Consider the following 27,761-nt stretch of genomic DNA (forward strand, 5'->3'; position numbering starts at 1 on the left):
CTCCAGGTTGGGTCCTCAGCGGCGGCAGTGAGCTCATCCTGGTCCTGCCCCCGGAGCCGGCGGCGCGGACTCACGCCGAGGCCCTGCTCCGTGACATTTGTAAGGATGCAGTGCTCGCCAGCGGGCACGTCCGCGTGAATTACAGCAATCTGGACAATCACCGCCCAGGGTGGCTGCTAATGGCTGTGTGTTCCGGGCGGGGGCGGGGAGGCAGGTGCTGGCAGCCCCGACGACTCCTCCACGGTAGGCAGGGGTGGGAAGGCTAAGAATGTTCCGGAGCCTTCTGCCCAGCCTCAGAAACCCAGGAGGGGACCCCAGAGCCAGCTGTGCTCAAGGCAGGCGGCGCCCACCGCCCTTGTCCCCTCCCGTAAACGGCCAGCCCGGGTCCGTCTCTCGGGGAGCCCGGGAGGCAGGCAGCCTGAGTGCCTGGAGCACCGTGAAGACGGACGACCCCCAGCCCGGCCTTGAAGGCCGCACCGCCCCAGGTCCCCATCCCCAGAGGGAAGGAACGTAGGCCTCGGCCTCTGGGCCTTTCAGGTCTGGGACCTCCGACAGCTTGGCCGGCCTTGCAGTCCCTCATTTTCTCACCCGCACGGTGGGAATCGGGGGCCCTGGAGGCCGGAAGTCGACGTCCTGGGTCCGCTTCGGGGGAGGAGCCGCCTTCCCTGTCTCTGGCCACTTGGCCTCTTCTCTGAAGGCCCGGCCTCCATCCCTGTGGGTCCCTTTTTCCAGACCAGGTCACTTTCACGGGTGTTGGGGGTCGGGGGGCACTATCCAGCCCCAGCAGAGCCACCCGGATGGGGCTCTGCTGAAAGGAAACAGGGGCGCTGAGGGCGGTGACGTCTTAGATGGACCGAGCTCCCTTTGTGGTGACAGCCAGGCCCCCGCCCCGTCTGGCCTCCTCCTCATCCCCCTCGTCTCCAAAACGCAGCTGAGGTGCCGCCTCCTGGGCGCGTCCTGAGGGTGTGTGAGTGGTGTGTGTGGCCCTTGGTGTATACAGTAGGTGCTTAGAAGTGGCAGGACTGCACTGCAGCACAAGGACTCTGGGGCCTTTTCTTCCTGGGTTCGAGTCCCGGCTCTGACCCGGCTGTGTGACCCTGAGTGGGTGGCCGTGCCTCTTGAGACTGTGGCCCCTCATCTGCACGCAGGACAAGTGGGTGGGCGGGGAGCAGCCCGTGAAGCAAGTGCAAAATGAGGTGAAGAGGGTTCCAGGGTGCTGGGGCTTCCACCCGGCCGGGAGGGCCCCCCACGGAGGGGCATGGGGTCGAGATGGGGAGCGGGGGAAACAAGATCGCCAAGTATCCCCCCTGGGACATCTCAGCAGTTCTGGGAGCTGGAACTGCTACAAGTTGTACGTGTGAGCGGTCCCTTCGGCCCCACCAACCCCACGAAGCAGATGCTGTTCTCGTTCCTTTGTTCCGGTTGAGGAAACTGGGACGCAGAGAGGGTGTGTGAGCTGCCACAGGTCACACAGCTTTTATGTGGTGGTGCCAGGATTCAAACCAGAGTGGGAATGGGGCCGGTGGAGGACGGGGTGGGTCAGTCCAGGGGCCAGGCTACTGCGAGGGGGGCGGCGAGGAGGGGGCAGCACACACGGCAGTGGTCTTCCTGCGGCAGAGTGAGCGGTGGGGGGTCAGAGGAGAAGCTACTGAAACCCCGAGGGGAGGAGGGCCGCGCAAGGGATCAAGCAGCCACAGGGACCCTGGCCTCCCCACGGTCGGGTGGAGTGGGCTGTGGTGCTGAGCTCAAGGTGGGGAGGGGGTGGGCACCGTCCCCTGTGGCTCGTGTGGAGTCGGGGCCGCCTGCCCTGGGACTCTCACCGAGTGGGGATGGCGCATGTGCAGGAAGCCGTCTCCCCAGGAACCGGGCAGCCCCAGGGAGCTGGCTGTCTGCCCTTGGGCCCAGCGCCACCCTGGGCAGGAGGGGCAGGCCCAGCTCTGGGTCGGGATGGGCGGCCCCACTTCCCCTGGGAAAGGTCAGCCTGGCCTGGCTCGGAGTCTTGACCCAGCCGTGCGGGCAGCTCCTCCCCATCCTGGCCACCCTTTCTCTGGCCAGTGGGGCGCCAGCTGCGGAGGGGTGGGGAAGCCCCCAGTTCCCACCATTGCAGACCAGGCACAAATGCCGGTCCAGCTCCATGCTGCCAGGCCCTGGTGGCCCCAGGAAAGCCGCGTCGCTCTGGCCGGGGCCCTGGCCGACCCCACCCCTGTCCCCCAGTAACTCCAGCCTTCTCCCTGAGGATACGCCCCCTTTCCCTGGGAGTGAGGGTGAAGCCAGGGATGGGGCCATCGATTGTCATGAATGAAGAAGAGCCCCCACGGCAGGGACACAGACCCCTGGGGCTCATGCTGGGCAGTGTTGCCATGGTTCTCGATCAACACTGGTGGCCGGCGTGGCCCGGTGGGGGCGTCAGAGCGGGTGATGGGCTTCTGCAGCAGAGGAAGTCAGGGGGACCGCCAGGTGCACGCCAGCCCCCCCCTTAACCCCCGGTGGGCAGCCCACATGTCTGTGTTCGGGCTCCCGCTTTCTTGGGGGGAGGCGGTACAGCAGTTGAGCGGGGTCGCAGGGGTCTGTCACCAGGTTGCAGGGGCTCGCCAGCTGGGCACTCTGCACGCATCCCCAAGGGGGTCGTCCCAGTCTTCCAGGGGGCCCTCAAGGCGGGCGTCCCACGCACACTGCCACACCTGCGAGACCCCTGCTTTGCAGATGGGAAAACAGGCCGGCAGCCGAGCTCCGCAGGGCTGTGTCCCCGCCCTGGGGCGGGTCAGGCCCTGCGCAGGGGTGTTCCGAGCCTGTGCGAGTGTATTTTATTGTGTGCAGGGCTGTGATTTGCACACTTACTCGCTGCCGCCGAGGTTAAAGTAGGCGTCACGGATGGTTTCGAAATGAATAGTGGAAAGCAAAAGGTCAGTGAAGTTCAGGTGCGAAGTTGTCCAGGCAGAACCCGAGGGGGCGTCAGGCCTGGTGGACGCGGCGGGAGCTGTGGCCCGTGAAGGCACTTTCCCAGGGCCTGCGGTGTCCCAGGGCCTGCGGTGTCCGAAACAAGGAAGTGACGTGAGTCGGACTAAGCTGGATCCCTGCCCCCCTCCTTTCGTAGTGTCCTGGGCAGAAAATTCTGTTTCCCAAACTGGAGTTTCTTTTGGAGAGTGGCCGTTGGCAGGAGGCGTGTGGATGGGCCCCCTTGTGCTCCATGGGTGGGCGGGGAGACAGCTCCAGGGCTGGGAAGGGTGGCCGGCGGGGAGTGGGCACGTTCCACGGAGGGGGGCTCGCTGGCTCCCAGAGAGAACAGCCGTGACGTTCCCAGGCCATGGGTGGATGGCGGCGTGGGGCCCCCAGGTGCCAGGCAGATGCCCAGCCTAGTTTGTCTGAACTTGGGAAGCGGGGTGGGGTTGGCTGTCAGTGCAGGTTCCCAGAGGAGAGGGTAGCAGCTTGGGGGGGACCCAGGGCAGGCATCCGGCAGCAACACTGGCCTCTGGGGGCTGAGTCACTGTGCCTGTGAGAAAGGTATGTCACAGGTCCTTGGTGGCACCGGTGCCTAGCTCCTTCCAAGGGTGGCCAGAGTGGCCATCAGCCAGGCCGAGAGGGCTGCTCCTCTGGCCACTACCTCAGCAGCCACCCTCTGCTCACTCAACCTCATTCCAAGCTCAAGGCCTGTGACTCAGACCTCCTGGCTTGACTTCCTGTCTTGGTCAATTTCACTTCCTAGTTCCTGTCCCCGACTCTTCGGAACGAAACCCCTTCCTTAGAAATTAGAAGTGGGGTTGGGGATTCCAGACCACAGCGGACGTTGGCAGAATCTGCTTTCTGGGCACCAGAGCCGAGTGTGTGTGGGTGTGTCCCTGAGCAGGGCAGGCGGTGAGGTACTCTCTCCTGCCTCTTCTCGGTGTCCAGGGCGCCCCCCAGGAATGAGCCCTCCATCCCCTCCTCTCAGGGCAGCTGCTTCTCAGGAGGCCCCAGAGAGTAAGGTAGTGGGACACCTGTGCAATGGTCAGGGGGCTGCAGGCCTCAAGGCCTGGCGTGGCGAGCTGGTTCGCCGGTCAAGCACCCCCTGCCAGCCTGGCAGTGACGATAAAACCCTGGGGCTGGGAGGGTACCTGAACGGGGGGTGGTCGAGGCAGGCAGGCTGCTCTGAGGGTGTGTTACTGGAGCCCAGAGCTGGAAGGACAGCAGGTGGGTCCGTGGAACAGCCCTGCAGGCCCGGGCTGGGCATGGAGGCCCCGGGGGTGGAGTGAGTGCACCGGGAGTGGGGCAGGAAGCAGGTGGGCGGGGGCCGTGGGATTTGGTCTGAGAGCTCTGGGTCCTCGTGGGAGGGTTTGATCGGAGGAGTGATGTAGCTGGGATGGCGTCCGGGAAAGCCAATCAAGCTCCCGTGGCGAGGGAAGTCCTAGACCCGACTCGGTTGGGATCTGCTCCCCTCACCCCTGTCAGGGTCCCCTCGGGGGAGGGCGGGGGGCTGGGCTGGGGCCAGAGTTCTGCGGGGTCCTGCAGTCTATTGTTTTGGGGCTCCTCTGGGCATGACGGAAGAGGCTGAGGGCTGAAGGGACCAGTAGGTCAGTGACCTTAGAGCTGGAAAAATCGGTCATGACCTGAATCTGGCTCCAAAGTTCAACTCAGTTAACTTTCAACCTCCCGGGAGCGGCTGGGGCATCTGGCAGGGTCCGTATGGGGAGCAGGTTGGCGTGGTTCCCCGGGGGCGTCTCGAGCAGGCAGGAAAGGGGCGCCGTGTCCAGAGAGCAGCAGTGAGCTCTGGGGGGACTCCCCCGAACCTAAACCATCCCGCGGTTGCGGGGCCAGCCCAGCCCCCTTCCACCCTCCCAGACCCCCGAGGCCCCTATGGTGGGGGCGGGCCTGGCTTGGGGGGGGGGAGCGCAGACCGCAGGTGGGTCACGGCGGCGGCAGCAGTGGCAGCAGCGGAAGAAGCTGTTTGCTCCGTCTGCCTGTGGGGGGGGAGGCTCTGTTTTTCTGAGCCCTCATCTGCTGTACTGCTGCTGACGCGCCGCACGGCCGCGGATGGGAAGAGGGAGGGGGAGCCGGTGCCAAGTTGGCCCGCCCCCTCTGAACCTGGGCTCCTGCCACGCTCCCCCGCCCGCCCTCCCGCCGCTCCTGTGAGCCTGTCTGGAGGTCACATTCAGCCCCGAGGCGGCTCGCTGGGTCAGGCAGCAGGAAGGTCCTCGGAGCCCAGGTGCTCCGCCGGGCGCCGAGGACCCCGCGGGCTCGGGTCTTTGGACTTTGAGCCGCAGGGGCTCCAGGCCAGGACCCCTTGCTGAGCTCCCGCACGGGGCGCCTGGGTGCCCAGAGGGGCCACGGACATTGAGCCCTGGTGACGCCTGGCATGGGCCACCACGCACACCACTGACCGCTTCCCGCTGGCAGGCTGCCCCACCGGCAAAGGGCACCTCACTTGCCCGCAGCTGTGGGGGGGCAGGGGGGACCCGGTCAGGGGTGGGCAGTGCTGGAGCTGTGGGCCAGGGGGGCGGCGAGGACCTGCTTCCCCACCCTTCAGCGCCCACCCTTGGTCCCTCCTCCCTCCCTCCCCTCCCCATCCCTTTCCCCTCCCCCTCCCTCCCCCCTCCCTCCTCCCTCCTGCCTCCCTCCTCCCCCTCCCTCCCCCTCCCTCCTTGCTGGCGCTGTTGGAGGAGAAGGATGTGAGGCTGAGCCGAGCTGCCAGCAGACGCCAGAGCCGGCACCGCGGCCGCCCAGCCTCCCGCCTCCCGGCCCGCTGCTCCCAGCTCCTCTCCCTGGAGCACCCTCCGAGCCGTATGTTTCCGGAAAACTTGGCCGAGGGGGAGACGCAGATGAGAGGATGTGAGTGAGTGGCACTGGGGGTGGGGGGCGGGGGGCTTTGGGCCACGGGCACAGGGACCGGCTGTGGCAGCCCAGGGTTGGGGACTCAGGAGTTCCATGCCCACGGGAGCCCACCTCCACCCTCTTCCTAGGAGCCCCCCCTTTGTGGCTGTCAGCCTGGGCCCCCCGGGAAAGAGGGCAGGACTGGGGTCTGCAGGGGGCCTTGGGGTCTTGTTTGGCGTGTGCTTGGGGTGTCTCCTCCAGGTGGACGGTGGGGGGTGCTTCTGCGGGGCCTGGTTCAGGGAGGGTCCCTGGCATGGTGGGGTCTGACCCGCCTCTCCCTGCGCCTCGCACCCTGAGTCCGGGTTCGAAGGACAGAGGCCAGCAGACAGCCTGTGCTGGCCACCCACACCCAGGCCCTTCGTACCGCAGTTGCGGAAACTGAGGCCCGAGAGCAGGGGGGTGGCCCCGACCCCTCGAGGTGTCTGGGCCGGGCCGCTGCACAGCTCTGTGCGGGGCTCTCAGCAGTGTCTCCCTGTCAGAAAGGGCCCGGCGGCCCTGCCCCCACCCCCAGCCAGACTCCTTATTCATTTGCCCGGGTCAGAACTGTCAGCCTCCCCAGGGCCCGGCCCCCCTCTGGGTGCTCGCCTGCCCCACCCTGCCCACCCCCAGGAGGCCCAGATGGGAGACCCACCCACTCCCGCCCAGGGTTCCGGCCCGACGTGTCTGCCTGGGCTCTCTTGGCCCGGGCTGGGGAAATATAAATAAACGCGTGTCCCCGTCGTCCTCCGCCGGGTTCTGTGGAGGTGGCAGCTGCTGCTGGCTCGGGTGGAGGGGAAGGTCGGGGGCCAGTTGCACTTGATCCCACGCCCTCCCTTCCCCTCCTGCTGTCCCCGAGGAACCCCGAGGAGCCCTGGGGCCACGTGGCCCCGTGGCCTCTGCAGGAGAGCAGGTGGCCCGCCTGCCCAGCACCACCCCCACCCGCTGGGTCTGGAGGTGGCAGGCAGAAGCCCTGGGTCCCCAGGCCCACCAGACCCCTGGGCCTTGGATTCCCCCGTCCCGGGGAAGGGGGGCCAGTCGTGGCCGGGCAGCAAAGATGAGATGAAATCAAGTCTTTGCAGACTCCCGGTCACTTGGCTGTGCGGCGATGTCTCGTTGGGGGGGTTACTGCTGCTGCCGCGTCGTTTCTGTTCGAGCCGCGTGTGTGGCGAGCCGCCGGCCTGTGCCTGGATGGACGGAGGGAGGGACGGAAGGAGGACGGCATGCCCCTGCACAGGCAGCCGGCCGCTCCGGCTCTTGCCGTCCTGCAGAATTTCCGTCCTGGCCACCCCTGCTCCCAGCTTGCTTTGATTCAAGGAAAAAGGGCCTCAAACTTCGCTATGGGAACTCTCTCGTTAGTTGTTGCAAGCCTAGCCCTGGGGCTCAGAGGCCACCAAGTTCATTCCCAGCAACATGACTCAGGCTTCGTGCCTGCTGCCCTCAGGGGGCCCCCGGTCCTGTCCCAGAGCCCCTGGAGGGCTGGAGGCGGCCTCTCGCCATGTACACACACACACACACACACACAGTCCACGGGGGAGGGGGCCGGCCCTACCTGCTCTGCTCAGGCAGACCGGCCCTTGAGAGGCGGCACAGATGTTCAGACACTGGCCGTGTGCTGGAGCTCCTTGGACAGAGGGGCTGAGCCCCCGGGGGCCAGGCTTCCCGGGTGCTGCCTAGGGAGCTGGGGCTGAGGGGGGGGGGTGCTGTGGTGGGGGGCGGGGAGGGAGGTTGTGTTTTTGCTGAGCCTCGGGTTTACAGGCATCAGAGCAGCGGGGGAGGGGCACCGCTCCCACCTGCTGTTTGTGGGGATAGAGGAAGCGGCCTCTGACCACTGCGGCTTTGCCGTGGGGTCTGCCATCTCGGGGGCGGGGGGAGGCTCCTCCCCACCTCGGGAGGCTGCGAGGCTCTGAGGCACTCATGGGGATGGGGGGCTGTGGATTGGGGGCAAGTCCACTCCCAGCCCCTGGACCAGCCCAGTGTGGTCCGAGTCCAGGGTGGGCCTACACGTGTCCAGGGGGCTTTTGAGTCCTGGGTGCCCCAGTTCGTCTGGGTGCAGAGGCTGCTGTCCCCAGCTCACCCCCACCTGGGCTTCACGGTCCACCCGCCCCGCTCACCCGTCCCTTCCTCTCCCGGCCCGGTGCAGCCGGAAAACGGCCCGGCCTCCCGAGGCCTCATCTGCAGCTGTGAGGACGTGTCAGCGCTGGGTCACCACAGCAGGGGGCAGCAGGGGAGGGGGTGGCCTGGCGGGGTCTTCGTCCTGGACCCGACCAGCACTTGGCCCCCGGAGCGCGTGACTGCAGCCTGGGCCTGGGCGTACTTGGGACAGGCACCCCTGCCCTCCCCGCTCCTCCAGCCCAGGCCTGTCGCCAGCAGCTGTGGCCCAGGCCCCGACCCTCGCTCTCTCTGGTGCCCCTGCCACTGTTGCAGGGAGCCCGGGCCTGGCATTAGGGCTGCGTTCTGCCCAGGGCTCTGTGTGCCCCCAGGCGGTGGGCACCGCCCCTCACCTTCTGTCCTCCGCCCCCAGGTCTCCTGGAGCACGGCCGGAACTGGTCGGCCATCGCCCGGATGGTGGGCTCCAAGACGGTGTCCCAGTGTAAGAACTTCTACTTCAACTACAAGAAGAGGCAGAACCTGGATGAGATCCTGCAGCAGCACAAGCTGAAGATGGTGAGTCCCCGCGGCCCCCCCCCCAGGGTCCCGCCAGACCCGGGGACTCCTGGGGGCGGCACCCACGGGACACTGCAGGGTGGATTCGGGCCATAAACATCCCACTGGGCAGTGGACGGACGGGTAGGCGTGCCCGCCTCCGCCCCCAGCACCCCTCTCCCAGTCCTCTGGGGGCCTGAGGCCGCTGACTCACCCGGGATTTGTGGCTGTCAGCTCATTGGAATGTAGCGCCAGAGGCAGATGAACCCCAAGTGCGCATCTCCCCCGCCCCCTTAGACTTCACGGTCTCAGGACTGCCCTGAGCAGCAGGGGACGGGCCAGGGGGGCGGCCCGCCCAGCCCTGGCCTCTGGGCTCCCTCACCCAGGGGCCCAGCCAGGGAGGGCGCGCCCCTCACCGCCAGTGAACTGTCTCCTTGGAGAGGCGGCTTCCTCCGCAGCTGTTCCTGGAAGGGAGGGCCCCTGCTTTCTCTCTCGCTCTTTCCCCACTCTCCCCGTCTCCCCTCCCCCCGACTTGGTCACACTTCGTGATTGTCTCCATTTCGGATGGGGGAAACTGAGGCTCAGCTGATTCACAGGCAGCTGCTCGGTGGGGCTGCATGGGGGGGGGGCATGTGACTGCACCCACAACGTACCGCCGTCGGGCCACCTGTTGCAGGGGTTAGAGTTGGCGCAGCCTATCCTGGGAGGCCGTGCCGAATCGCTCCCCCACGTAGCCGGCCAAGGACCAGAGACGGCAAGCTGGCTGCTGAGGTGGCACAGCACAGGGCAAGCCAGAGACCGACGCCCTCTATTGAACTCTCCTTAAGCACTGTGCAGAATTTAAGGGAGCCCCTGTGGGTCCCCGGGAGTGTTCTGGGGGGACACCAGGTATACCCCTATGGTCAGTGCTAAAGCCAGCCCCCGCCGGCAGCCCACCCCCCGTCACGTTGGTCAGGTCATGCCTGCGCCCTGCCTGCTTGCTGCTCCGATGGGGCCCCTGGAGTCCGTCCCGGTCCCCTTCGAGCCTCAGGCCACACTCCCGTGCACACCAACGGCTCTGCTTTGTCCTCGGGTGCCAGGGCTCTGGTTTCCACAGGGAAGGAGGACACCGAGCACCTGCTCTTGAACCTGCTGAAACCCCAGGTCAGAGGGTGCGGAGCCCAGGCAGCCAGGAGGGTCCCAGGGGCGGGCAAGCAGGCCAGCCTCCGCACATGCCAACCCCGCCCTCGGGTGGCCCTGAGCATCGCCCCGGGCACAAAGCGATGTCTTCCTGTTCCCTCCGACCGCCGTCCTCCTCCCCGCTCCTCCCCCGCGCCATGCTCCTTCCCTCTGGTCCAGGCTCTCTGGTGACGGCATTGCTGCCCTCTCCCTTTGCCGCCTGCTGGCCCCCGGCCTCACTTTCCAGGTTTCCTTGGGGTACGGCTCCACTGTGCCCCCAGGGGCCCGCTGAACCTGAGAGCGGGGGTCAGAGAACCAGAGACCCCAGCAAGGTAGTGCCACTGGAGCTCAGGGGGGTGCGGGGGACAAGCCAGGACAAGTCCTGGCTTGGTGACTGGGCACCTGTGTGACCTTGGGCAGCAGTTTGATGCCGCTGAGCCTCAGTTTCCTCCTCTGTGAAGTGGGGACATAAAGGCCCTTCCTTACCCGGAGGACTCGGGGTGAGTCCCTGCCGGTGCAGGGCTCAGAGCCTGGGGGTGGGTGTTCTGTCAGCCCGACTGCCCCCGTGGGGACTGCCTCGGCCCGAGGCGGGTCACACCCTGCTACAGTAGCAGCGGCAGCAGCATCGCCATCATTTCACCGCAGAGCCCAGGGGGCAAGACCAGCCAGAGCAGGGGCTCTGGGCCCCAGAGACCCGGGTTTAAATCTACACTCTCCCAACTTCCCAGCTCTGTGGCCTCGGGTCAGTGGCTTGACCTTCATGCCTCAGTCTCCCCATCTGAAATGGGGGTGATAACATAGGCCCCCCCTCAAATGACTGTGGTGGGAAAGGCTGGTGTGTGAAACACCCGTGAGTGAGGACCCCAGCGGCGGTGGCGTGGCTGTGCCGCTGGGTGGCTGGCTGTCACAGCTCCCTCGGTGGCCAGTGGCTGTGTGGGCCCCCTGCTCCCGGGCTGGCTGAATGGTGGGGCTGATCGATGGACCGATTCAGCTGCTCGCTCAGACGGGCAGCCCAGGACAGTGCTGGGGGCAGGGCGCCCAGCCTCGGGGCTCCGGGCCGGGTTGCTCTGTGAAACAGGCCACCTAGGACCCTCCCAAAGTCACGGTGCGGAGCAGACGACCCCCTTGCGTAAAGGGAGATGTCCGGGCCTTGGCCAGCCCTCAGAGCCTGTCGTTTGCCTGGTTGCGCCCTCGGCAGGCCTTAGCCGGTGCCCTCTGTGTGCCAGGGAAGCGGCGGCAGGGCCCCCGGGCCCACAGCGGGGCGGGGTTTCCTGCGGGGCAGGGGAGCTAGGTGGGTGTCTGTCTCCGGGACTGCGGGGGCCCTCGGGGGATCATGAGCGGAGGGGCAGCCCCGCTGGGGCTGAGCGGGACGGAGCTGACGCTGCTAGAGAAGGCCTCCCTCTGTGTCCCCGACCCAGAGAACTGGTGGGGGCGGCAGCCCTGGCGCTGGGAGGCAGGTGTGAACAGGAGGGGACCCGGAGGCCAGCATGGGCCCTGCCGCAGCCCCTGAAGTCACCTCCATTGCCCCCATCCCCCAGGTGTGGGTGACGAGGCCCGAAGGGCATATAGGTGCCTGGTAGGACCACAGCAGGGCTGGGATCCAGCCTGTGGAAGGCCCTGGTGTCCCCTGCGGGCCCGGCCCTGTGTCAGCAGAGGGGGCTCCCAGCGACCTGCAGAGGGCGGTCCTGCTGGGCGAGCGGCAGGCCGGCTGTGCTGGACCCCAGGTTGGGGCTGGCTGGCCACGGTCTGGGGCGGGCACATCAGCGAACTGTGCTGCCGGTTCATTGATAACAAAGGGCCATTTGGAGTGTGGGGTTGGTTGCCCCCGCTCGGCCGACCCTGAAGGGCAAACGTCCCCAGAGGGCTTCAGAGGAAGCCCAGCGAGCAGTCCAAGGGACCGGGCCCGGGAAGGTGGGCTGAGCCCAGGTCCGTCCCTGCAGACCGCGGCCGGCCCTGCAGCAGGGGCGAGCTCCCCCGCTGGAGCGTGTACACGGGACGCGTGGGAGGCTGCTGAACTCGGTGACCTCCGCCTCCCGCCCCTCCGCCACGCCCTGCTGTCCCCAGGAGGAAGATGGGTCCTCGCGGATCCCGATGCGTGGCCGCCGCCTCTGGCTGCTGGCCAGGCCCCGTCTGCGGCGCAGGAAGACGTGTCGCCCTCCGCCGGTGCAGGAAGGAGCGGGGGAAGCAGAGGGTCAGCGGGCGTCCCCTGGTGCCTCGCAGCAGGCCCGGCTGAGTGTGGCCGCAGCGACGTCAGCAGGAAGCAGGACCGGGCGGGCCGAGCTGCCCAGAGTTATGTAACACTTGGCAACGGAGCCTTCTCGGGGCTCCCCTCCCCCTCTTCCTGGCCGAAGGTTACCCCGCTCTCCCATCTGTGTGCGAGTCCGGGCCCCGCGGCTCAGCTTCCGTGTCTCTCCGTCTGTTTGTCTGGGCCCGGGCTCAGCCCGGCCTTATTTTCCTCCATTGTCTCTTCCATCTGAGGCCGCCCAGGCCTGCTTTGGGGGGGTGGGGGGAGAGAGGATCCAGGCAGGGAAGGCCTTGAACCTGACCCGCTTTTGTGGCTCCGCAACCCTTGCGCTGTGTGGCCTTGGGCGAGCATCCTCAGCTTCTCCGAGCCGGTGCCATCTCGGCTCAGGTTGGCGCATCCGACGCAGCTGTCCCAGAGCCCGGGGGCCAGGCCTGAGCCTGGAGGGTGGCCAGGGCAGGCCTGGAGCAGCCGGTTCCAGTTTGAGAAGCACGTGGACACACAGATCACCATGCACGGTGGTCCAGGGGGTGTAGTGCAGCGTGATAGACGGGTGGCAAGGGCGGGCTAGCCGGTTTTGACCGGCGATCAGGGAAGGCCTCTCGGAAGAGGCGGGAAGGCGAGTCAGCAAGTGCCTGGGCGGGCCAGGCAGAGGCCCTGGGGTTGGGGCATTGAGCACAGGTCCACACAAGCAGGGCCAAGCGACCGAGGAGGCGAGCGGTGGCTGGGCAGGCTGGGCAGGTGGGCGGGGCCCAGATGTAAATTATGTGGGGCTGTATGAACAGGTAGGACTGGGGGTCTTATTTCAGGGGTTTGGGGGAACCCCAGCGGGGTGTGAAGCAGGGAGCAGCATGCTCTGATTTGCTGGGTGCCTGTGCAGATCCAGTGAGTTAACATCTGGGAAATGCCTGGCACGTAGTAGCTGCTCAGTAAACATTAACTGTAGCTATCAGTAGGAACATCTGGCCCCTGCTCTGTGCACACCTCCCAATTCTGAGGTGCAGGGCTGCTAGGGGTAGGGTTTGGTGTGACTCCTGGGACATCCCGGCATCTCAGACCCAGGCGCCGGTGTGGGTGTTTGGGTATGGACCTCACGCTCGCCCCATTTGGCCTGCCTGACCCGGGGACTCTCCTGGAGAGACCTTTCACGACAGAGGATGGCAGACGTGCCCCCTGGCCAGGCACACAAGACCCCGTTCCCCAGGCGGCTCTGAGCTTCCTGAGTCTTCCGCTGCCTAGGCAGCCGGTCTCTGCCTTCCCTACTCCTGGGCACTGGAGTGAGTGGCCGCCAGCTAAAAATAGACTGGGGAAGAAGGGGGAACCCTCAGCCGCGCCCGCAGGAGCCACGGCCACGCAGTTTTCTGGCACCTCCATGGGCTGCAGTGGGGGGCCCGCAGAGGGAGGCTGGGTTTGGGGCAGGGCTGGGGCAGCCCTGGGAGCGGGTGTGTGGGTGGCCGGGCTGAGTGTTCCCATAGCGACCCATGGGCACCGGTGGGGCGGGGCTCCGGCCCTCTGGCCCAGTGCTGGTCACTGGTGACGGAAGCCATGACTAACGGGCCAGCAGGCATTTCCCTTTTCCTCCCGGTGTGCCCAGCGGCTGCGCCCTGAGGACCCCTGTTTGCTTCGGGAGGAGGCAGTACCGGAAGTGATTCTGCCCTGGGGTGGGGCTGGGCCTTGGGGACCGCTGAGGCCTGCTCCCCGCCAGGCTGTGGTGAGGGGCTGGGGTGGGCAGCGCCTGCTGGCGTTTGCCCCGAGAGCGGGCTGTGCTGTGGAGTGGCTGGGGCTGGCTTTCTCCTGGGGCCTGGCGGGGCGGGCGTTCGGGAGGGGTGCTAGTTTCTCCTTCCTTGTAACAAAGGATCACCAGCCAGGTGGCTTCAAACCACAGAAATTCATTCTCTCGCAGTTCTGGAGCCAGAAGTCCAAAACTGAGGTGTGGCAGGGCCGTCTGAAGGTTCCAGGGGCCATCCTGCCTGTCCCTTCAGTGTCTGGCAGGGGCTGGCTTCCTTGAGGGTCCTTGGCTTGCAGGTGGGCCCCTCCCCCCGTGTGCTTCAGAGTTCCCCTCACACGAGAACGCCCTTCGTTGGATTTGGGGCCCTCCCTAATCTAGTCTGACCTCATCTGGTCTAACTAATTGCATCTGCTAAGAACTGATTTCCAAATAAGGTCACGTTCTGAGGTTCGGGTGGCCACGTTCTGGGGGACAGTCTCCAGTGCGGGACGAGGGGCCTGGCTGAGAGCTGTCGGCCGGTCTGGGGTGGTCCGGCTCCTGTCTGCTTCCTCGGAGACTGCAAGGCTCCCACGGGCTGTGTCGGGGTGCCCGCCCTCGGAGGGTGCAGTCCACTCCCCGGGTGTCCCCGGTCACCTCGGGACCCCCGGCACACTCTGCCTCCACACAGCCCCCCACACTGTGCTGTGTGTTCAAGTCTGAGACGTCGCCGGTCTGTGGTCCCCGAGCGGGTCAGTCACAGACACCTTCTGAGCCTCTGCCTGTCTCAGCATGGCAGCCGAGGAGATGTCCATGATGGACATTTCTCCGCTCTCCTGGAGCGCCCGGCCCAGCACTGCACAGAGAGGGAGCCGTGCACAGGGAGTGGCGTGAGGCCCCAAGCTGGGTGGCGGGCTCACGGCCCCCTGCGTGAGCAGCTGGGTTCCTGGCAACCAGGGCGCCGTGGAGAGGGAAGTGAAAGGCTCGGCCGCCAGGGCCTCCGTGATGTGCTCGAACACACCCGGCCCCTGCCGCCTCCGGGCCTGAGTGCTCTCGGCCCTCCACCTGCACCGTCCTCACCCGGAGCCCAGCCCAGCAGCTCCCCTTGGGGAAGCCCTGGTCCCGCCCGTCTGATCTCTCCGGCCGCGTGTGCGTCCACGAGTTGTCCTTTTAACACGCGTGTTGCTTGCTGGCTGTCCTGACTGGCAGCCCGCTGGGGTCAGGGACTTGTCAGCCTCGTTCACGCACATCCTCTGCCCTGGTGCGGTGGCTGCACATAGTAGGTGCCTTGTAAAGACGGATGGAGCGAGGTGATGAGTGTCCTGTTCCCCTGCCGGCTCAGCAGGGTCAGATGAGAGGGGCAAGGAACAGCCTCCCTCGATCCTCTGCTTGGCGAGGGCAGGCGGAGGGGCCGCGGGCCCGCCGGGCCTCTGGGGGAAGGCTGCCCTGGCCCACCTGTTCTGGCTCGGCTGCGCCCGAGGTGTCCCCGGGGCACGATGGAAGGATGCAGCCCTGGGTAAAAATAACCCCTGGCATGTTTGGCCGCGGCAGTGGGGAGCGAGGGGCAGGACACCCCCACAGCCGTGCGGCCGGGTCGCGGTCCTTCACAGCTGTGGCGAGGCCTCAGCGCGGGGAAGCCCCGGGCTGGCAGCCCAGGCCCGAGCCCTGACCGCCGCTCCCCTTCCCTAGGAGAAGGAGAGGAGTGCACGCAGGAAGAAGAAGAAAGCCCCGGCCGCTGCCAGCGAGGAGGCCGCCTTCCCGCCCGTGGTGGAGGACGAGGAGATGGAGGCGTCGGGTGCCAGCGGGAACGAGGAGGAAATGGCGGAGGAGGCCGAAGGTGAGGGTGGGCCGGCGGGAAGCGGCCCTTCCCAGAAACGTCTGGGTCCTTCCCGGGGGGGCCTGGCTGCCGCCAGGGGGAGGGCCAGGTGGGACGCAGATGGCGGTGAAGATGGTGGTGATGATGGTCAAGGTGATGAGGATGCTGGTGATAATGATGAAGGTGGTGATGATGATGGGGAGGAAGATGGTGGCGAGGATGGTGAAGGAGGTAAAGGTGGCGAAGCAGGTGAGGACGGTCCCAACGAGGTCGCTGAGCCCTGGTCTGCCCTGCACGCCCTCCGGCTCTGCAAATGCAGCCCAGGACAGCCGAGGGCACCTCTGCTGCCATGTTTTCCCACAAAAAAAATTTTTAAGCAGTTTTTTACCCGGACTGTGTACAGGCTGACCAGCGTAAGGAGAACCGACCTGCTGGTCGGCGGGTGCTCTGGGGGTTGTGCGGTCACAGCCTCTCCTGGGCTCCCGGGCGCCCCAGTTTGCTGACACGTCACACGCCTGTTTCCTGTGTGAGGGGGACTGAGGCTCAGGTGGTTCAGCGCCCCCCACTGTGTGGCCACGCCTGTCCCACATGTGCTCTGCCTCCCGGTCACCCTGGGGGCCCGCCCCAGTCTCAGAAGGAGGGTTTTGACCACACAAGACTGTCCCCCTTTTAACTGCTCGGTGGTGTCTGTAGACAAGGGAATTGCCCCAGGCTGCCCCACGCAGGCCTCTGATCGCTAACGAGCCTGCCTTTGCCCCCCGCACCCCCCCCAGATCTGCACCCTCCGCCGTGGCAGGGGGCCCCTGGGGACCCCAACCCGGGCTCAGCTCGACGTCTCTACCTTCTCCTCTGTCATCTTCCGGCCCAAGCCGCCCCCGCTGGGCCCTTCTGTTCTTGGTCGGTGGAACCTGCTCTCCTCCTGACCCTGCGTTGACGCTGCCAAGCCCCTGCCGCGTGGCGAAGGCAGGCGCACATCTCTCCCGGCCTGTGAGCCAAGCCTGTGGCAAATGCTGCTTCGCCAGCCCCCGCACACTCAGGAGCCCGAATCCTACCTCCCGGCTGCGGCGGAGCCCGGCCTGCCGTCTCAGGCCTGGGAGGGATGTGGCATCTGAGTCTGGCCTGAGGGTCTCTCTGCCCAAGCTGGCCTGAGGCCCGGCGAGGGTCTGATGGCCGGCCTTGGTGCCTGTAGTCCACCCCAGGCAAAGGGTGGGCCGGGGGAGCAGACGCCCAGCCCCTCTTCAGAGACCTCAGTGGCCGGGCGTGGGCAGGCGCAGCCAGGTGGCAAAGTGCAGGGAGCCCAGGCGGACCTGCCCGGAAGAGGGCCGAGTGTCCATGAGCTCAAACTCAGGGTCGCCTCCCATCAGGTGTCGGGGGCAGGAGCAGGGCTGGTCGGGCTGGAGCTGAGGCTGCTGTGACTGGCTGGTGGCCTCGAGCAAACCCAGGGTGGCAGCTCAGAAGAACAGGGTGGCATTCTCGTCCTGCGGGTGAGGGAATGGAGGCCAGGGGCTGCAGAAGCACTCAGCGGGGTGTCCTGGGAGTGGCAGACTGGGAGTCACCAGGCAGCCAGCCAGCCCTACCTGGGCGTCCCTGTCTTCTGAGATGAGGTTTGGGGAGGGGCGGTAGGTCTGGACGAGGGCCTGAGGCCACCCCCATGGAACCTTCCAGAAATTCCAGCCAGCCCCTAGAGACCCCCTCCAGGGGGCAGGCAGCAGGGGCCTTGTGGCTCAGGGCAGGAGGGCCCCGCATGGCCCCGCAGGGTCTCCAGTGAGGGTCCAGGTCAGAGGAGAGCAGCGGCCTGCAGACCGTCTTTGACACCGACAGGAGCGGGGCACTGCTGCCTCCCATTCGCAGGCGAGGGAACCGAGTTACAGAGCCGGCCGGTGTGCGGGCCAGGATTCACGCTGGTCAAAGTGCCGACTCTCAGGCCCCGGCCGGACCCACTGAAGGGGAACCGTGTTGGGGGTGACCCGGCCTCCTGAGCCCGCAGCCACCGGTGCTCGGGCCTGAGGACTGACGGACACACTGCCCGTTTTACAGAAAAACTGACTGAGGCCCTGGAGGTGCGGGCTCCTGTCCGCAGACTTCAGCCCTGGCCCCCGAGTCCTTTGTCCGGTCACATGCACTGCAGGGAATGGCGCTCTGGGGTCAGCGGTCAGGGACACAGGCTCCCTGTGGAGCAGCATGGCCGTGGGCAAGTGACCTCACTCTCTGGGCCTCAGTTTCCTCACCTGCAGACAGGATGGTGGGAGTCACCACGTGAGGGGGGACTGAGGGTCCCGTGGGCCGTGTGCGTTCTGAGCTCTGTGGGGCGCGCCGTGCGCCTGGAGCAGAGGTCCTCCCGGCTCGGCCTTGAAGGGAGGGAGGCGCCGAGCGAGAGGGCCCGGGGCCATTGGGAGCCCAGGAGGCCTCGTCCAGTGAGTGCCCAGGAGCCCCTGCAGGCCTGGCGCCACATCTGAGGGATGAGGTCCTGGGAGCCGGGAGTCAGCGAAGGCTCGTGACCCGCCCAAGGCCACCGGGACTGGGCAGGATGCACTCCTCGCCCTGTCGGTCCCCTGGGCTCCTGGTGTCCAGAGTCTGGAGGGAGACGGTGCATTAGTTCGAGGACGGGGGCTGGGCAGCTGGGCAGCCCACGCGGCAGGGGGGTCCCTGGCGCTGCTGCCTCCCTGGCCACACCAGCCTCTTCCCTGCCTTCCTCCCTGCTGCTCCTGGCACCTGGCTTCTAACCCTTCTCTCACTTCCTTCCAGCCTTACAAGCCTCTGGGATCGAGGTGCCCAGAGGGGAATGCAGTGGCCCAGGTACGAATGTGGCCGTCGGGCCTGGGGGTCGGGGGGCGTCCCGAGGTCACCTGCCGTCTGCAAGGGGCCCCACTTCTGTGAGCATGATTCTGCCTGTGAGCCCACCATCCGCGTTGCCACCGGCTCTGCCCACCCTCCCCAGCTCAGGGTCTGTTCCCCATGCTGTTCCTCGCCTCCCTTCTTCAGAGCGTTGCGCTCGGCTCAGCTGTCCTGTCTATGTCCCTGGTGTCTTTGTCCGTGACTCTCACCTGGTTGGATTTTCCCCCAGCAAGTGTGGGTTTTTTGATGTCCCCACGTCACAGACAGTGGGGGGAAATGGAAACCCAAAGAAGTGGCAGGTGTGGTTTTCTATGGCCTGGCCAGGGCCCCCCGGCCCTCGGTCTGCACGCCTGTGCACCTGCTGTGCTCCAGGCCCCAAGGGAGCCAGGTCGGGTGCAGTCGGCATGGCTGCCTCCCTCAGTCTCCTCCAAGCTCACTGTTCCCGACTCCACTGTCCTGTCAGGACGCCAATAACGGTGCCGCGGCAGCAGAGTCCCCAGGGCGCCGGACAGAGACCTCTGGGCTGTTTGGTGTGCGGGGACGGGGCCGCGGCATCCTGAGCTCCTGCCCTGAGTCAGGACGGGCCTTCGGGGAGGGGCCAGCGTCCACCTCCTCCCTCCCACACCCCACACCGCTCACCCCTCTTTGTTCTCCCCCCACAGCTGCTGTCAACAACAGCTCCGACACCGAGAGCGTCCCCTCGCCCCGCACGGAGGCTGCCAAGGACACCGGGCAGAACGGGCCCAAGCCCCTGCCCGCCCCGGGCACCGACGCGCCGCCCCCGGAGCCGCCCACCCCACCTCCGGAGGATGCCCCGGCCCCCGCCGAGCCTGCCCCGGTGCCCGAAGCCACCGGCCCACCCACATCCCCACTGGCACCCCCAGCGTCCGCGGCACCCCTTCCGGTGGTCCTCAAGGAGGAGAAGGAGGAAGAGGCCATTGCGGCGGCCCCGGCGGCGGCGGAGGAGGGGGAGGAGCAGAAGCCTGCCGTGGCCCAGGAGCTGGCAGTGGACGTGAGCAAGAAGGAGGAGCCTGAGGAGGGGCCGCCCGCCGAGCCCATCAAGACTGAGTGCAAGGAGGAGGCCTCAGAGGACGGCCCTGACGGAGGGGCCGCAAAGGCCGGCGCTGAGCCCGCCCCTGAGGCGGCGCTCACGGTGGAGAAGAAGGGGGCCGGGGGAGGCCCCGCGGGCAAAGCCCCCGCGGCCAAGGGCTCGGGTGCCCCCCAGGACAGCGACTCCAGCGCCACCTGCAGTGCCGACGAGGTGGACGAGCCGGAGGGGGGCGACAAGAACAGGTGAGTGGACTGGCCAGGGGGCAGGCAGCCTTGACCTTTTCATTCTGCAAGCACCTGTTGGGCACCAACTGTACGCCAAGACGGCACAGGCCCTTCTGCTGCTGCCCTCGGTGTGTGGTCTGCGAGGGAGGGGAAGGACCCCTGGGGGTGGCAGCCGAGCGGAGTCTTGGGGACAGGTTCCTCCCTCTCTGGCCTCTGCTTGGCTCCTGGCGGGGGTGTCTGTCCCCGCCGCCCTGAGACCCAGGAGAGCTGAGTTTAAGCCCTTTCGGCACAGCTGCTTGGGGATCCTGAGGCCCCAACCGGCACTGGAGCCTGTCCGCCTGGGTTGGGGCCGATGGCGGGCAGCCCAGGGCGGCGGCGGGAGACCCTCTCTGCCCCCCCCCCCCCCCCCCCAGACAGCTGGAGTTGTCTTCTAGGGAGGCCCGAAGGCCTCTTTTATTTTGACTAAAAACAGCGCGCCCTGCTTTCTCTCCTCACGTCTGTCGGAAAAGTCCCGGGCAGAGCGAGAGGGAGGAAAATCTGACTTTCAGATCTGACGCGTTCACTCGGAGCCGTTTCCTCTGCCCCGGGATTCACCTTGGGGCATGTTAGAATGGCAAGTTCTAGAACATTCCGTAGGAAAATCAAATGCGGTCAGCGCTCTGTGGGTCTCTGTTTCACACAAGTAGGTGAGCCATGTCGGCCTTGGCTTCCTGGGTCCTGGGGTCCTTGCTGGCTGCCACTGGCGGGAGAGACAGCAAGGGCCGGAGGGGGCCTTGCCTAGATAAGCAAGGGCCTGGCTGGCAGGTTCCTGAGGGGGCAGAGCTCCTGAGCTGCTTGCCCAACAGGCGCAGCTCGGAAAACAGTGCTCAGGGCTTGCGGCCGCTCAGTCTGCAGGGGGGGCCCTCAGCCAGGGTCTGGCCAGGCCCCGCCCTTTGTGCCTGGTGAAGGGGTCAGGGTGGGCGGCTCCCCACCCGTCCTGCTGGCTGCTCTCGGCACGGTTTGCACTCAGCTCCTGGGGCCGCCACACCAGTGAGTGGTCCGCCAGAGTCTGTTGTGGGTGCATGTGGCTGGCCCAGGCGGGAGAGCTGGGAGGGGCGGCCTGAGTCCCGTCGGCCCCCCTGGGCCCCCTGGGCCAGGCCTGAGGCCCACGGGCACCTTGTGGCCTCTCCGCACTCCTCCCTCAGCCCCCCCCCCAGGGACCGGGCCTTTCCTCCCCAGCTGGGCCTGGCTTTCGTCCAGCCTTCCTGCCTGAACGTCCAGCATTCAATCCCCTGGGAGCAAGAGTCCCGGGCGGAGAGTCAGGACACCTGGTTTGTCACGCCCTGTGTGACCCAGGCCAGTCCCCCGCCCTCAGGGTGAGGCTGGACCCAGGCCAGCCTGCCGTGACCTCTCCCCGGCTGGCAGCCTGCCACCCTGCCCGGCCGAGAGGTGCATCAGAGCGGGCCCTGGCAGTCAGGGCCTCCCCGAAGGGCTGGTGGGGAGTGTGGGGCCCCTGGCGGGCCCCGGGGCCTGGCCACCTGCCCACCGCCCTTCCCCCTGCCTGGCAGCCAGGGCAGTGAACTGGGCATCTCTGGGTGGACGCAAGGCGCTGCTGGTCTTGGCCCCAGCCAGGCGACTTGGGGAGAGAAAGCCGCATCCTGCGGGCCTCGCGGTCGCTGCCAGGCAGCTGCGCCAGGGAGTTTTCTTGGCCCACAGCCAAAAACGGCGGCTTTGATGGCAAGCCCTGAGCTCGCCCGCCCTTCCCGGTTCCATTTCCCAGAGAAGGTGCCGGCTGCTTCCTGGGCGGGCTGGGCCTTCAGAAAGTCCCTTCCCCTGGCACTCAGCCTTCTACCTGGAAGGTGGGGGTGGTGTCCCCACTCCGGTGACTGTGAGGGTGACGGCGTGCTCGCCCCCGTAACCTGCCAGCCTGGGGCCAGGCCTGCAGGAGGGGCTCCATGGCAACCTCGCTGCCCTCCTGTGGAACCTGCAGAGGTCATGCGAGGGGGGGCCCAGGGTGTGGCTTCTTCAGCTGAGCCCCTGGAAGTTTGAGAGAGTTGTAACAGCATTTTCTCTTTGGTTTCTTTATTCCGTGAATGATAAGTCGGGTCCCGGTGTGTGCGCCAGGCACCAGGCTGAGCCTGCGGGGTGCTGGGAACAGGGCGGACGAGGCCCCAAGTCTGGGGAGCGTACGTTCCAGTGGCAGTGTGTGGCCTAAGACTGTAGTGGGAATGGAGGAAAGTGACCGCTCACGTGACAAGTGGCTGGTGGAAAGATCCTGGGATCGGGGACAGACGGGAGTGGGCGGGGCGGTCAGGAGGTGACACCGAAGGACCAGCAGAGCTTGCAGAGTGAGGCATGGCAGGGGAAGCAGAGGGAGCTGCCGTGCAAAGGGCCTGTGGCCACATGCGCTTATGTTCCGGGGACAGTGAGGAGGCCAGTGGCAGGCAGCGGAGTGGTGTGGGGTGGGAGGGCAGGAGAGGTGGCCACGAGGTGGGCAGGGCCCCGTGGGTTGGGCTGAGGAGTGGGGGTTCTACCCTAGGGTCACAGGGGAACGACTCGACCCCATCTGTATGGCCACTATTCACAGACCAGCCTTCACTGTGCTCTGTGCCCAGCTTAGTGGCATGTTGCAGCCCAGTGACGGTGGGGACGCTGACAGGGGCTGCAGAGAGGGGCGCGTGCACTGGTCCCACGCCTCCCCCCCCAGCCCTGGCCTTCTAGGGTGGGAGGTGAGGCCACAGCGACAGGAAGATGGCCTGACCCCTTCAGACCCGGGAGCGGCTCTGGGCGCCTGCGTCCCCTCAGGTCACCCACAGAGCAGTGCACAGAGGGAGCGCCAGTCCTCACACCCCTTTACAGATGAGGAAACTGAGGCACTTCATTTGATGAAGTCAAATGGCCGGAGGCAGGATTTGGACCCAAAGCCTGTGCCCTGAACTACGGGGTTGAATGGGGCCCCCTTCTGCCCCTCCCAGGCCGCCTGTGCCGTGTCAGGCTCACCAAGCTCCTTTCCTGCCCGGCCTCCAGAGAGGAAAATAAAAGCCACTGCCTTCCAAGGAAACAAAGGCAAGGGTGGGAGGGGGGACTGAACCCAGGAGGAGGGCCCCTCGACAGGGCCCCTACCCCGTGGCCGCTGGACAAGAGGAGATGGGCCCCCGAGGGCCAGGCGTCTTCCCGCTCCCTTGGGCTCAGGACCCTCGGGGTCCCCCATGGAGCTCCTGTCTGGTGCCGGGGGCTGGCCCCCCAGTGTGTCCCCCTGAGGGTGCACTCTCCCCTCCCAGCTGCCCCTGCCTGGGTGTGGAGCCCTGGGGAGACCACGGCCGGCCGAGCGGAAGCCCCGGGTTCATTGAGAGCTGGGGACACAGACACTTTGCTGTGCATTGTAAAAACTCACTTCGTATCTCTGCAAAGTTACATTTACACAGGTACAGAAGTTTACATTTTAACTAACGTTTCACAGAACAAATAGTGATGTAACGTTGTTACTCGTTGTTCTTAGAAACACCACCAGTGGGTCTAACAACCCCTTGGTGTCGGGCCTCCTGTGCGGGGCCTGGTGTGCGCTTAAGGACCCTTCTTACCTTCTTCACTTCCGTCTGTAGCGGCTTCATGGGGGCGCAGTCCGCGCACCACGTAGAGTTCAGCCAGTCGAGAGCGGTTCACGGGCTTTTAGCAGCATCCACGGTTGTGAAACCGTCACCGCTACTTAATAACCGCGTTTTCATTACCCATCACCCCCCCCCAGAATCAAAACCCAAGACTCAACCCTTACCCCCACCCCCGACAACCACTAAATGGTCTGTCTCTGTGGACCTGCCTGTCCTGGACGCTGTTTCTAAACGGTGTCACACACGTGACCTTTGTGTTGGGCATCTCCCACTCAGCGTCACGGTTCGAAGGCTGGCCCACGCTGTGGCAGGTGCCAGAGCCTTGTTCCTGTTCAGGGCCGAGTAATATTCCCCTGGGCGGCTGGGCCACATTCTGTGCCTCCACTCCTCCAGGCGTGCGGGTCATTCGCCCCGATGTAGTGGCCGTCGGGCACGGAGCCGCTGTTGTCATCGTCTGTGACCTGGCGTCTGTGGACGTGAGCTCCCAGTTGTCTGGGCGTCCACCGCACAGGGGAACTGCGGGCTCAGGCGGCGGCAGTTCTGGGACTGGCTCCTGGAGGGACCGCCAGACGGGTCCCCAGGGTGGCCGCTGTGCGGATGTCACCAGTGCGAGGTGTTCTGAGTGGAGAGTGAGAAGGAAACTCGAGGGGAGGGGCGGCTGGGGGTCACCTGGATGGGGGGTCGTGTCTGTGCCCGGGTGCGGCTGCGGTGCCGGCCTGAGGGAGGCAGGTGAGGCGGACCTGGGCCCAAGTCAGGGGGGGCAGGGCGGGACGGCAGCCGCAGGGGAGGCCTCGGGGTGGGGGATCCTCGGAGTGCGAGCAGGACCCGAGGGTCAGGGGGGTGAGGGCGGGAGGCAGGGAGCCTGCGGGGAGGACCGCGGAGGCCCCCGAGGGTGGCAAAGTCGGGCTGACCTTGCCCTGCGCCCGGCCCCACCTGCTTGCCGCGGGCAGCCGTGTCTGCACTCAGCCAGCACGCGGCAGATGCAGGCGGAGGCCGGTGCCCTCGGGCCTGGCCGGTGGCGGGCCGCGGTCCCCCCACGGAAGAGGACGCCGAGGCCGAGTGTCACGTGCCTGCCCCCTCCATCTGCTCTCTGCCGGGCAGCGGGGCCTGGTTGCTGGGAGCTGGGTGGCGTGAGTGTGTGTCCTGGTTGTCCCTGGTCTTGCCTCGAAGTCAGTGGCGGTGGCCTACATTCTGTGAGTGGCATTGGCTTGGCCCCAAGACTGAGTCGGGGCTGTGCCGAGGGGACCCTCAGCCTTTGGGGAGCCGGACTTCGTTTGCCAGCTGGGCCCCAGCCCCCGCCATCTGTGCTGTTTGGCCGTCCAGCTGGCTCTGGGGCCCTGCCGGCCAACCCTGGATTCCGAGTCTCCTCCGTGCACCCCAAGCCCAGAGCCAGGCCAGCGGTGTGCCCAGCATGTGCCGTTCACCCAGGGGAGCCCAGCTGGGCTGGGACCAGGTGGCTCTGGGGGCAGGGCGGGAGCCAGGTGGGGCCCGGAGCAGGGCACTGGGCCCAGTGCTTGGGCATCCGGGAAACCCTTGCAGGTTTCCTGAAGGCAGTGTCGCCCGTGAGCAGCGTGGGAGCCACCTCCAGGGCAGGCTGTGCCTGGTGCCACAGCCCTGTGCGGGTGCGGCGCGCAGCTCTGCCCGACAGCCTCGCTTTGGGGGCCAGGTACCCACGGGCGCAGCTCAGCGCCTCCCACACTCAGGGCTGGCAGGTGGGCGGCTCACACACTGACCGGCTTCTGCGAGACCGGCCGTGGCCCCGCTGCCTTTGGCTTCTCTGTGAACGGGCTCGAGCGAGAGTCCAGGTGGCGGAGCATTCTCGTTGAGCTGGTGGGCGCCCCGGCTCCTGTGTCCAGTAGGCAGGGCCCACTCAGCTCCCTGCCCAAGGCCCTGCCCGGGCGCCCGGGCCCCTTGGCTTCTGAGGGGGGCCACCTTCCCGAGTCCTGGGACTCACCGAGCCTTGATCTAGTTGACTCTTTGGCTTTGTCAGCTCCTGAAGGGCCGTGTGTTGTGCAGGCCCTGAGCCAGGGCTTCTCTGGGACCTTCCTTGCTCTGGGGTGACTCGGGGTGCTGGGCCCACACTGGGGCCTCCGGCTAGAGGCGGAGGGGCTCCCCGAGGAGGGAGGGAGGAGCCCTCCCCACGGCCCACCCCCAGGGGACTGGCTGGGCTCCTCTGGCCGGCGGCCTGGCGCCCCAGGTCTTGCCCTCCCGGCCCCTGGGGTCTAGGGTTGGAACCAGCCGTGTGCCTGACGCCGATCTCCCTCCCAGGCTGATGTCGCCTCGTCCCAGCCTCCTCACCCCGACCAGCGACACCAGGACCAACGCCTCGCCCCAGAAGCCTCTGGATCTGAAGCAGCTGAAGCAGCGAGCGGCCGCCATCCCCCCCATCGTGAGTGCGGGGCCCCAGCCTCCTGCGCAGCCCACCTGGCCGCCCCTCGCTTTCCCGTCAGGGACACAGCGGGCCGGCCCGCACAGGGGAGAGTGGGCTGCAGGTGCAGCCGCCTCCCATTTCCCGGGGAAGGCCCCGCGGGGATGAGGCAGAGACCGGCACAGGGTGGGCCTCGGGGGGACCGGGGAGCCGGGCCTGCCAGCTCCTCTCTTCTGTCCTCCCGGCAGCCCCGCCTCGGAGGCCCTGGGAGCCAGCGCGGCTCTTGCTAAGGAGCCCCACCCCTGCCTTACCAGCCAAGGGTTTTCCAGCGCCAGGCGCTGGGCCCTGAGGAAGCAGGAAGTCACCCTACTCCCTGTGTGTTGTGTGGCAGCCTCAGGGAGAAGGACGGGGGCCCCTCCAGTTCTAAACGCGAGGGCCTTGCAGGAAGGGCAGCGGCTCTGGAAAGTCCTTCGGGCCAAGCAGCTGCCCCTTCTCTGGAGGTGGGCCTGGCACCCCAGCTGTGGCTGGGGGCCCAGGGCCCAAGACTCCGAGCTGACCAGAGCTTTCCAGTAGGGGCACGGGCCATGCTGGCTTCACTGTGCCCTCCCAGAGACCAGTGGCCCCATCGGTCAGCCCCCATCTCTCTGGGATGAGGGGAGACTGGGTGTCACGCTGGGTGGGGGGGTGACCTCCAGGCAGCTGGGATTCGGGGCATGCTCCACAGGCTCTGTGCAGACACCTGGCCACCTGTCCCTCGCGCTACGCACCCTGGGGCGAGCCGCTGCCTCTTTGTGCCGCAGTTCCAGGCTGGCCACACGCAGGGACCCGAAGACTGCCCCTGACCTCTGGGGCCCACAGACAGCCTGCGGAGGTGCTCACTTGCCCCTGCTTCCCTCAGCAGGTCACCAAAGCCCACGACCCGCCCCGGGACGACACAGCACCCCCAGCCCCAGCGACACCGCAGCACCTGCAGCCAGAGAGCAGCGCCCCCCAGCCGTCGGGCAGCAGCCCTCGAGGCAAAAGCAGGAGCCCCGTGCCTCCTCCCGAGAAGGAGGGTGAGTGCCCCCCTGGCTGGGGGAGCTTGGGGGTGGTGAGTGGCTGGCGGGCAGGGTTAAGGGGCCTTTCTGTATCCAGAGCAGCTTCGCAAACGCCAAGCCTGTCGTGACGGAGCCGGCCACATGGGCAAGGGAGGCAGTGGGGAGTGGCGGGGCCTGTGGCAGCAGAGACCTCGTGTCTGGCAAAGTGGGCACGCACTGGCCTCAGCCGAGAGCCACCATGGGGCAGCATGGGCTCGAGGCTTTTCTTCCAGGGACCAGAAACCTCTCTTGTCACATGACATCTTCCATTTCTCAACGCGGGCGACTTTCCACAATGTCGAAAGCCTTGCGCCTGCCCACAAGCCTGCCTGTGCCTCAGAGGCCTCTGATGCCGTGCGGTTCAGCCCTCGCACGAGCTTCTAGAACCACAGGCGAGGCGCCCAGCCAGCAGGCGAGGCCCCAGGCAGGAAGCCCTGCCCCGTCCAACTCTCCCCCGACCTTGTTCCAGGCCGAGGCCGCTGGGTTCACTGGGAGCGGTGCAGGGAGTGACGCCCCGAGCAGCTGCGTCCCGGCACCTCGCTGGGCCTTGCTGTGTTGTTTCCGTGTGACATCGGCACAGGCGGGGTGCGCTCTTCCTCTGGCCCTACTGTCCCTGTCCCTCTGCCCACGGGGCCCAGGATGTTCCAAGCCTACATCCCCACAGCTCTCCTCCCAGGCTGGCCTGCAGCCGGTGGGGCCGAGGTGTCGCCAGCATTGCAGCCTGTCCCCCGAGCTGGGCCATCTGGGATCCCCGCCGGCTGCTCTCAGGCTCTGAGGGCAGCAGGACCCCAGGTGGCCCTCCGTGACCAGCACAGCCAGTGCCACCTGTGCTCACCTGTGTTGGGTACATCATCCCTCCTTCTCTGGAGAGCCAGGCTGGCCTTCAGCCATGGCCTCCTGAGGGTAGCGCCCTGTGCCTGTCCAAGGGCACGGGTCAGGGTTATCCCTGGGGAGGGCGGGGAGGACACTTCCCACAAGTGACGCAGAAGTCTCGGGCACCACCCCACGGGCTGTGTCCACTGGGCCAGAGCACTCGGTGAACCCCTACGACCGCCAAGCAGCACACTGGGCAGCGGGGCTCGGGCTGTGAACAGGGGGATGTCCCTGCTCCGGGGAGGGGAGCCGCTGTTTCCGTGAGTGGGGAGGAGGTGACGACGGGGCCGTGGGAGGAAGCAGGGCGGCTTCAGAGTAACTCACACAGTGAAACAAACCCCACGGGGCGAGCTGGCAGGG

General features: G+C 66.8%; 1 protein-coding gene across 22 annotated transcripts in view; it reads left to right on the plus strand.

Annotated features, from left to right (window-relative positions):
• NCOR2 (nuclear receptor corepressor 2) overlaps window positions 1–27,761 on the plus strand; it is a 155,532-nt gene that overhangs the window by 103,130 nt on the left and 24,641 nt on the right. For 15 of the 22 annotated variants that reach the window (XM_053669670.1, XM_053669669.1, XM_053669679.1 and 12 more), the window contains 6 exons: window positions 8,345–8,487; window positions 15,261–15,408; window positions 18,133–18,183; window positions 18,885–19,515; window positions 25,353–25,473; window positions 26,351–26,507. In XM_053669670.1, the coding sequence (XP_053525645.1) occupies window positions 8,345–8,487; window positions 15,261–15,408; window positions 18,133–18,183; window positions 18,885–19,515; window positions 25,353–25,473; window positions 26,351–26,507 (1,251 nt within the window). The remainder of the gene's footprint in view (window positions 1–8,344; window positions 8,488–15,260; window positions 15,409–18,132; window positions 18,184–18,884; window positions 19,516–25,352; window positions 25,474–26,350; window positions 26,508–27,761) is intronic. The other 7 variants (XM_053669678.1, XM_053669690.1, XM_053669686.1 and 4 more) reach the window with 2 other exon arrangements.

Source organism: Artibeus jamaicensis, unplaced genomic scaffold (genome assembly GCF_021234435.1).
Source record: "Artibeus jamaicensis isolate MK-2021 breed Jamaican fruit bat unplaced genomic scaffold, CSHL_Jam_final contig_525, whole genome shotgun sequence".
NCBI lineage: Eukaryota > Metazoa > Chordata > Mammalia > Chiroptera > Phyllostomidae > Artibeus > Artibeus jamaicensis.